The sequence below is a fragment of the Microtus pennsylvanicus genome, chromosome 19 (genome assembly GCF_037038515.1).
Source record: "Microtus pennsylvanicus isolate mMicPen1 chromosome 19, mMicPen1.hap1, whole genome shotgun sequence".
NCBI lineage: Eukaryota > Metazoa > Chordata > Mammalia > Rodentia > Cricetidae > Microtus > Microtus pennsylvanicus.
In genome coordinates this window covers 34,231,081-34,240,971 of record NC_134597.1, presented here as the reverse complement: position 1 = coordinate 34,240,971, position 9,891 = coordinate 34,231,081, and the positions used below count along the sequence as shown (strand labels likewise).

The 9,891-nt window shown below is 42.1% G+C and overlaps 1 protein-coding gene across 1 annotated transcript; it reads left to right on the top strand.

Moving 5' to 3' along the window:
* Positions 1–3,943: 3,943 nt before the first annotated feature.
* Prss37 (serine protease 37) lies at positions 3,944–8,110 on the top strand. Its single transcript, XM_075953857.1, has 5 exons — positions 3,944–3,977; positions 5,375–5,516; positions 6,647–6,900; positions 7,520–7,656; positions 7,964–8,110. The coding sequence occupies exons 1-5, from the start codon at positions 3,944–3,946 to the stop codon at positions 8,108–8,110; spliced, it is 714 nt and encodes a 237-aa protein (XP_075809972.1).
* The last annotated feature ends 1,781 nt before the right edge of the window (positions 8,111–9,891 follow it).

The window sequence follows — 9,891 nt, the reverse complement described above, 5'->3', positions numbered from 1 at the left end:
TTAGCTCTGAGTCCTTGTTCCTTGTGAAATCTAGAATGAGAGAGAGAGAGAGAGAGAGAGAGAGAGAGAGAGAGAGAGAGAGAGAGAGAGAGAGAGAGAATGCTTCTCATCTCGGAAATGTTGAAGACATTACCAGTTTCAAGAAACATTTCCCCTGCATCCTTTAACTCCACAACATGGCTATTATTTCTATCTGAAATTGCTGTTAATGAATGGATAACATATGTATGAATTCATATATGTAGACATATGTAAGTATATAACAGAAGCATGCAAATTCAAATGGATGAGTGCTGATCATCAATAGCACACCATACATACCATAGACAGGGAAACTTACCCAGTATAACGTGCACCTTTGTCTCTGAGGGGGCTAGAAATCCTCCTACATTCTGCTGTGATGAACCATCACACTGCTTCCCTCACAGTCTGCTAATGTATAACTCCTCTCTGGCAGTTGTGTTCCCATCTTACAAAGTCCTGCTGCATTTCAATGATTCTAAGTATCCCTTGCCAATCCCACAAAGATGGGGATCCTTGTATCCTTAACATCCGCCAAACACAGGCTCCATTTTTATTGTGTTCATTTGAAAGTTTTCACCTTTCAATTATAGAGTATGGTAGGGAAGCAAAATCTACACAGGATACTGTCGGAAGACAGGGCCTCTCCTGGAATCAAGCATTGTATCTTCCCCTGACTCTAGGCTTGCTTCCTGGAATAGTTCACCGCCTCTTCCACATTCTGATTTTCTGTTTGTTTGTTTGTTTGTTTGTTTGTTTGTTTGTTTGTTTGTTTGTTTTGGTATGATGAAAGGTATTCTCACCTCTTACCTCAGTGAAGAGTCCAGAAGGAGCAACAGAGCTCAAATTTTAATCTTCAGTTTCTGTCTGTCCTGCCAAGTGTCCTCCTGGGACCAGAACACAACTGTGGAGTGAAGACAGCATCTGCTACCTGTCTTGGGTCTCAAACTCTACTTTCCATGGGAGACAGGACCTCTGTGGGAGACGTGACCACTGTGCTCCTACGTCCAACCTGTCGCGGTCTCGGTCTCACCAAGGAAATGCCACATTGACTCTTCTGTGGCCCCCCATTTTCTCCACAGTTCTATGAGAAAGGGAAAGAATGAGAAAACACCAACGGGTCAGCGTGAGTTCCTCCCCTCACCTCTGGGTCTCTGCACAGACGTCTCCTCCTCCCAGACTTTCATTTAGAGAGACCTCTTGCTCTCTGCCCTCCGCAGAACTGCACTTTTCTTACCACTGCTCCCACTGGTATCTCAAGTCATACTTTTGTTTGCTCAGTAACGTAGCCTCAAAACCCCACATTTAACTAAGATTTCCACAGCCATCCTTCATTTTCTCTTTCTTGTACTGCCAGAATCCCCCCCACTGGAAAAAGTTTGATGACATATGTACTCAGTGATTTTTTTTTTAAAAAAAGATTTTGCCAATGAATAGAGGTGGGCGAATGGGGACTGAGCAGAGTGCAGAGTGAATTGTGGATCTGCCAGTCCTAGAGAGCTACAGAATGACAAGCAGATAGAAGGATGGGGAGAAGAGAGAGGCAAGCCAAGGAGAGCTTTGTGCCAGCCCTGCACAGAGCCCGGTAGATGTGCTCTCTGCTAAGGAGGAAGCTGTGACTCCTGGCTCACCCAGTCTCTTTTCAGTATGTCTGTGTCCTTAGAAGGTGAGGAGTCAAGCATTTCCATAATGGTGCTTTACCGTTCTGTAGCTCACAGGCAGGAGCGCCTGGAAGATGCCTCTAGACAAGGGGGAACTCAACCAGGAAGTTCATCGCCTCTCCAGGGTTCACCCAGAATGGCAAGCTCCGGGCTAGTCCAAACCTAGGGCCAAGAGGCAGAGCCAGCAACTGTTTTCCCCATTCAAAGTGAAGAATGCTGTGCACACAGAGAAGCTTGGGAAACGTCCAGAAATCATAGTAAAAAAAGTTCATTTGTCTTCTCTTCTGATATTCTCTCCTTCCTCTTTTCTCTCCTGCCCCCCAAAACAGTTAGCTATCCACTAAGGAACAATTTCTAAAAGTTCAAAGCTTCTCTAGGGATGGTGGCAAAGAAAAGCTGAACAGAACCTCTCTCCTTCTCTCTTGAGGCTAATCAACTTTCAGGACACTGAAAAGTTGGTTAGTCAGCAAACTTGAAGCTTCTCTCATCAGGAAGTTCTCAATCCCCAGGTCACCTTCTCTCAGATTCTAAGTTATGAAGAAACAACCCAGACTGTTAAGGACAGGTCTGCACCTATCCTTGATGCACTTTAGCTCAAGAAAACCTAAGGTACTATTGTGCTCTCTCTACTGCCCCCAATGTGGATATCAAAACTCGAAGTCAGAAAATAAAGGGCCAAGAATTGTCTCTGTGTCTCCAAGATTTTATGAACTCTCTTTCTCAACTGATCTCTGGACCCCTCCTATCAGATCTAGTCTGTCTAAAATTGTGTGAATTATGGGAAGAGAAAACAGAGAGGAACTGCCCCTTATTTTAGCATCTTCATCTGCTAATGCTGAGTCTCTCCAACATGCACGCTTTCCAGGGGCGGCCGCTTAGCTCAGCCATGCATTTTGGTGAGTCTTCACACACTATGCTTCCCTGCCTTGTCTAAATTGAGGAGTAAAACATAAATATATACATATATATATACATATATATATATACAAAATTACATTTAAAATACTTATTTTGGGGCGAGGAGTAGGTTCACAGGGAAAGTGTTTGCTGTGCAGGCATGAGGACCTGAACCCAGATCCTTAGCACCCACATAAAAGGGTGTGATTTGTAGTGTGAGCCTCTCATCCCAGAAACAGAGGACCCCAGGGGTTTGCAGGCCAGCCAGTCTAGCTAATCAGTGGGATACAGGTGTAATGAAAGGGTCTGTCTCAATAAATAAGGAGACCAATAAAGAAGGCACTTAGTGCTCACCTCTGCCCTATACATGCACAGACATAGATGAGCACACCCACACCACATATGTACATATGTGCATATATCATACACATATACATGCACACACCACTATAATATAATAATAATCTATTTGTTTTTAAATTTTGTGAAACTTGCTTTTCAGGTAACTAGTACAGATTATAGTTTTAAAACAAAATTTTATTGATCTTGAAAAGATCTTCAGGCAATGTAGCCATTGAGTTCTTGAGTACAGTGATCTTATCATGTCCAAAAGACATTGTTTCAGCCTGGTCCTCCCTTGCCTCTGACTCTTATAATATTTCCCTGGTTCTGCAATGATCCTTGAGCCTCACCTATAATGTGATATAGGTGGCCCATCTGTGGCTGAGCACTCAACAGACACTTCTTTTCTCCACTTTGACAGTTGTGAGTTTCTATGTCAACCGCCATCCACTTCACAAAGAAACATCTCTAATGAGGTCTCAGATGTGCGTGAATCTATGGGTATAGAGATACAAATTTAGAGGATTGTATGAGACTCAGCTGCTGCTGATCGCTGAGTGATGAAACAGTGACCAGATGTAACAAAGATGGGAGGGGCTGAGGGAAGCATTAAGTCACCATTTGAGGGTTCAGAGCAAATCATTCGGGACATGCTCTCCCCGAGCAAAGGTAGAGAATCCTGTTCCTCACAGCTCTGTCCTCGGAATCTCTGTAAGAAAGATAAGTGTTGAGCCTGAAGCTCCTCTTAACAGACAGTTGAACTAACTATAGTCTGAGGAGCTTTTCGAAGAGTAGCACAGAGGGGGACATGGACTCAGAAGTCTATTAAACCTTTCCTGAAAAGTCCTAATAGAAGTATTGTCTCCTGATTCTTCGGTGTAGAGTTCTTGCCTGATCCCACCAAGTGCCCCTACCTAGCCATATCTGCTGGGTCTGGTAGACATCCCCGAGGAGACAAGTGGGTAGGGAATTCTAGTCTCTGCTGATCTTTTTACATCTCACAAGGAAAGAGCTGAACCATCATGAAACTTGCTTTTTATTTGGCCATCCTAGCAGGTACGTATTTAAGACTTTCTACTCTGCCCATTAGACTCTGAGCTAATGTCAAACGTGGTGAGGCAACGCGAATGTGTGACTGACACACGGGCATCAAGAAATACTCTGAGTAGACTGGGGTCTCCACATTTAGGCTCTACTCAAAGATTAGCGCAGTCTCTCCCAAGTGTTAAGCTTTTGGATAGGTTATGGGACATACCTGCCCTGGGGAGTCCTCAACAGTGAGTGTTCCTCTGGGTTATTGTAAACGATGGGCCTCATTACCCTCTGGAAAAGGTACGATCACAAGAACAGAGAATCCTGTTTGACTTGTGATCTCTTCCCCATAACTTTGGAATGCAGAGAATGGTAAAGGCAGAAACAAAAGGCTTGGTACATGGTCCCTCCTTCTGCAGTCACTGCTCTCATGAACTTGGAAGACTTTCCCACCACTCCCTAATTACCATGACCATGTCACATACTGGCTGGGTTGAGGCTGGGCAAGCTAATTAATCCAGCCCCTAATATAGAGCTCAAAATCTCTTGCCCTTATTAATAACCTATCCGCTTTGCTTTGAAGTTTGGAAGTGTGGTCACACGGAGGTGTGATGAGGCATAGGCCCAGATGTGGGAGGGTCAGCAGAAGCACCAGTAAGAGCCAAGAAGAGAGCACCAGAGTCAGCCTTCCTCTCTTTTATACTCCACTGCTAATTTTTACAATATTTTATTAAAAACCATGTGTTTGTGTTATAAAATTTGGAAATCTTACAAGTAGGAAAAATAATCACACTTCTCAGTCAACTATACTGAATTTACTTCGAGTTATTTTCTGCATTTAATTTGCTTCTTTTTGTTTTGTTTTTAGACAATTGAAATTGTATGTGTACCACTGAATAGAATTGTAGCATAAGTACATATAGTTTTTAATTCAAATGTCACTACTATCATTTTTGATAAATGCTTAAATGTTTCTTTTTCTCAATATTGAACAAGACATATTAGATATTTATCCTTCCAATGTTCAACTATTATAAGTATTGCTAAAGATAAGTACGCTTATTAAGCTTGCCTACATCTGATTATGTCTTTAAAATGAATTCCTATTGTTGGAATTCTCAAGTCACAAGTTATGAACAAGTTACAATTCTTAATCCTTATTTCTAAATTGCTTTCCCAGAAAATAATATGAATTTATAAGTAATAAATTTATTTCTTATTATGTCCTTTAGTAGAAAAAACATTACCAATATTATCATCACTATGTCTTACATTAAGTATGTCACTTTAATTTACATCTTTATTAGAAAAATACTGTCCAGCCAACTGACTACTTCTTTAAAATTATGCACATCCCTTTTCTGCTGGGAAGATGTGAAAGTCTCATTTACTCTGATGCTTACGTGTTATTGCTTTCTCAGGAACAGTTTTCTTCACTCACTCAACTGTGCAGAAAGAGGACTATGCTCCTTATATAGCCTACCTCAAGTCTAACTTCAACCCCTGTGTGGGTGTCCTCATCAAGGCCAGCTGGGTACTGGCTCCATCTCACTGCTATTTACCGTGAGTACTGAGCATCTCTTCCCCAAATGATTTCTACCCATCCTAGATCAGTGAGTCTCAAGTAGGGACAACTTTCCCCTAGGATATAGAAAAGTCTGAAGGTACCTTGGGTTTTCACAATCAGGAAACAGGGCTACTAGCATGTAGTGGGACTTGCTCTAGCAGGATCCTGCTGGAGTTCCTGTAGAACACACGTCATCACCACGTAGACTCTGTGTTGCTGTTTAAAGGCTTGTCTTCGTGATGTAGTTTCTCCCCATCCACCCCGGTGCCCCATCAGTATTTCTTACAGGAAGTAATTACATTTAATCAATTAGGGGTTCAGCAAGTAACTCAAATTTGTAAACTGAGTAAATTGAGAAGAGATTTTTTTTAAGTTAAAAAAGAAACTCGTTGTAAAGAGATGGTTCATGTCCCACAGAAGAGGTATTAAGGAAATACAGTGACCATCCTTTTGTCTAAAAGGAAAGAAAGGTTTCAACGGAATAACAGGAGTCCCTGCAGGAAGATGCTATCTGATAGGAACAGTAACCTTTGCCAAGACATAAAAAGTCTGTGCCATTGCTCCTGGGGAGGATCTGGGAAGACAAACACTTCAACAACACCCTTCCCCCTCCACTTTCCCACATTTCCTATAGACCAGAAGCCAGAGAAGAAAGCTCATTGATTTAAGACACATCACCTTCCAAATCTTCAAAAAGGGGGGGGGGGGAGAAGGTTGTTGGTGAGCTTGCTACCCAACATTCTGTCATTTCATTCCCCTGTGTCCACTAAGGTGGAAATTACTCAGTTGGATAAATGAGGCCTGAAGCGGATTCAACACAAACTTTTATATCCATTATTTTTCCTTTCCAAGGCACTATATTTAAAAAAAAACAGTACTTAAAAACTCCACTGTTTACTCTGATCACACATAAATTGCTACCATGTGTGCCCAGAACTTCATTTATAAAATGGGAATTAACTTACCGTGTGTAAAAGGTAACCCAGATACAGCACTTGTCATGGTATCTTGCACACAGTAGCATCTCATACCCATAATAACAATGATGGTGAGTGATGACGGTATGATCAAGATGGTAGTGGTAGTGATAGTAACGGTGGTTCCTTCCAACCCCTTCTTCCTCCAGAAATCTGAGGGTGATGTTGGGAAATTTCAAGAGCAGAGTCAGAGATGGGACAGAGCAGACAATTCACCCCATCCAGATCGTCCGCTACTGGAACTTCAGCCACACTGCCCCGCAGGATGACCTCATGCTTATTAGACTAGCTAAGCCTGCCACCTTCAACCACAAAGTCCAGGTCCTTCCCATCGCCACCACCAATGTCCGGCCGGGCACTGTCTGTACACTTTCAGGCTTGGACTGGAGTCAAGAAAACATTGGTAAGTGCACCTTCAGCAGCACATAAAGCCTTTGGTTTCACTTGTGGAACATACATGTCCTCAGAGCCATGAGATAAAATGGAGTAGAAAATGGATCGGAGCCAATGGTGACGCTATAGGAGTGGTCCAGAAAAAAAAAAAAAAAAACCTGTCTAGAAGCCCAATACTTCTCTATTGTCGGGGTTTCAATAGAACCTTCATTGCCTCTGCGGGACTTTCCCGTGGGCCAACTGATGGCACAGAGACCTTATTGTCACAGGCACGATTACATTAAGGACTAAGGACACAGTGGTTCTAGTTCCCCGTGTTCATTTCACACATAAAAAACATTGTGAAGAACCTGAACCAGATCACTTGTAGATACAGACTAGAAAGAACCCCGTCTGCTGTCCACAGCACAAAGGACGATTTCCCATTGGCAGGATGCTACTCTGTGGACCATTTTATCTGTAAAGTGAGGCTAATCGGCAGGGCTAACTCTCATGAAAGCACAACTTTGTTCCTTTTGCTCCTTCCTTCTTCTCTTTAGGCATACTCAAAATAATACCGCTGAGGTACAGGAGGTGAGGATGAGGGACATGTAACTCATGAACTGAGCCGGGTGTTCTTTCTCCCTCAGGCAGGCACCCTGACTTAAGGCAGAATCTTGAGGCTCCGGTAATGACTGACAAAGACTGCCAGAAAACTGAACAGGGAAGCAGCCACAGAAACTCCTTATGTGTGAAATTCGTGAAAGTATTCAGCCGAATTTTTGGGGTAATCTTTTTGTCTAAGTTTAGATTTTATTTACTTGTAAGTGTCCAGTTGACTATTTCACCACAATATGTCTTAATTTCCAAATAATCTGTGAGAATTTGGTAACGTTATTGCAATGATACCTGCATTTTTCCAGCACAGTCTGCCTACAAAGGATATTTATTTACTAAAAAGCATCATGTATCCCTGGTTAATAACATATTGATAGTGTTAATTGTCGTAGAGACAAAGAAAAAGCTATGAAAACAAGCATTGTTTTAAATTTAATTTTTTTTCTCTCTCCCTCCCTCCCCTCTCACTCTGGCAGGAGGTGGCTGTAGCTACTGTCATTTGTAAAGGCAAGCTCCAGGGAATTGAAGTTGGACACTTCATGGGAGGGGACGTCGGCATCTACACCAATCTTTACACATATATACCATGGATTGAGAAGACCATCAAGGAAAAGTTGAAATGATGCCCTGCTTTTCCCTCTGCATCCCATTGTCTCTGCCATTGACTAAAGGAATTCACACATTCCCTAAATCAAATAAACTCTCCAGGCAGAAAGTCTGGGATGCAGCACACCGGGAGCGCGTGTCTTTATGTCCACACCACATTATGATGGGAAGAAGGAATCTGTCATTACCTTATTCTTGGTTCTGGTCTCTATCATTTGTAAACTGTAAAAACCTTTGAAGTTGTCTTTTATCTCCCTTTAAAAATCAAATGTTGGGGCTGGAGAGATGGCTCAGTGGTTAAGAGCACCGGCTGCTCTTCCAGAGGTCATGAGTTCAATTCCCAGCAACCACATGGTGGCTCACAACCATCTTAATGAGATCTGGTGCCCTCTTCTAGTGTGTGGGCATACATGGAGGCAGAATGTTGTATACACAATAAATAAATAAATTTTAAAAAAAATCAAATGTTGAGGCTAAAGTATTAACTGGTAGATACCAAAGCTTGGAATGGAATTGGATGTGAAGCATCAGACTCTAAATCCTGTGCTTTGAGTGCGAATATATGACACAACCTATTTCAGGATTCGGGGGTGATTCATAAAAAAAGGGGTGACCCAGTAGGAAAACTCAGGTCAGTGCCGTAAACCACAAAAAAGAGAAAGTATGCCTGAGGGAAGTTTCAAGACAGGCTTGCAATCTTTAAGTTTTGGCAGCTAACCACAGAAGGCAAATAAATAGAGGGAACTGGAAATGTATGCTTCCTAGGGGAGAAGAAGTCAGAAATGGGTTGGTTCAAGCAGGGCCTATGAGCACCTACCCAAGGTGCTTAGGGTTTATAAATATACTACTCATTTAAAAAGCAGTCATTCCATCCCTTCTTTACCATGTCTTCAGGAGTGCCACTTTTCTTCCCACCATTTGGCTTACACTGGTCTTGAGCAGGTAAAGCAGGACCTTTTCATCAGTGGAAGAGGGATTTCATAGCAAAGGAGATTCCCTGTTCTGTCCAGGTGCAGGAATCATATACTGTCTATATCAAAGGGTGATATAGATAGACCCACCTATAGCATATATCATATAGCTATATGATAGGCCAACCTTGCCATTTGAAGCAGAGAATGTTATCCACAAAAAAAAGCCAGATTCTTTCATACTGATATTGACATGTGCCAGAGAGTAGCAGGGAAGCAAATCGCTATAGAACAGAAGCCCTTTGCCCTCTCCCTACCTTCCTGACTACCATGGCCCCTGAGCATGTCATCAGATGCTGGCTCCTGTTTTGTGGCTAAGGTCTCAAGTACCGCTAAGACCTGCTCATCCCATGGCTGCATAAATACCAGCATGCTACAGAAGAAGAGCCCAGGGGAAGAGAGAGAAGGAAACAGTGAAGCTCTAGGCCAGTGTCAACAACTGTGAGAAATCCTGACCATTCAAAAGCCCCAAGTGTTTTCAACTACTGAGATGATCATGAGGACATTTGCCTTATGTTCGATTAATATGGCATACTAACTTTAAAGACTTTCCAATGGAAATAGTTTTTTATCACCAGAAAAACTTTCGCTATGTGTGGTACCTGGTCCTTATACATGTTGCTGAATTCAGTTTTCTAGTATTCTGTTGACTTTTTCTCTCTGTATTTATGTACATTGTTGATATGTAGTTTAGTTTTGTTTTGTAATGTCTTTGTCTGATTTTTTTTATAAGAGTGAAATTGACCTCATTGCATGAATGGAAAAGTTTTCCTTCCCTTTTTACTTCTTAAGTGGATTTTAGAAATCTTAGCAATATTTGGCAGACT

Coding starts and splice junctions, on each gene's coding strand:
- Prss37 (XM_075953857.1), top strand. CDS start 3,944: ATGAAACTTGCTTTTTATTTGGCCATCCTAGCAG. Junction 3,978..5,374: donor TTATTTGGCCATCCTAGCAG/GTACGTATTTAA, acceptor TTGCTTTCTCAG/GAACAGTTTTCTTCACTCAC. Junction 7,657..7,963: donor TATTCAGCCGAATTTTTGGG/GTAATCTTTTTG, acceptor TCACTCTGGCAG/GAGGTGGCTGTAGCTACTGT.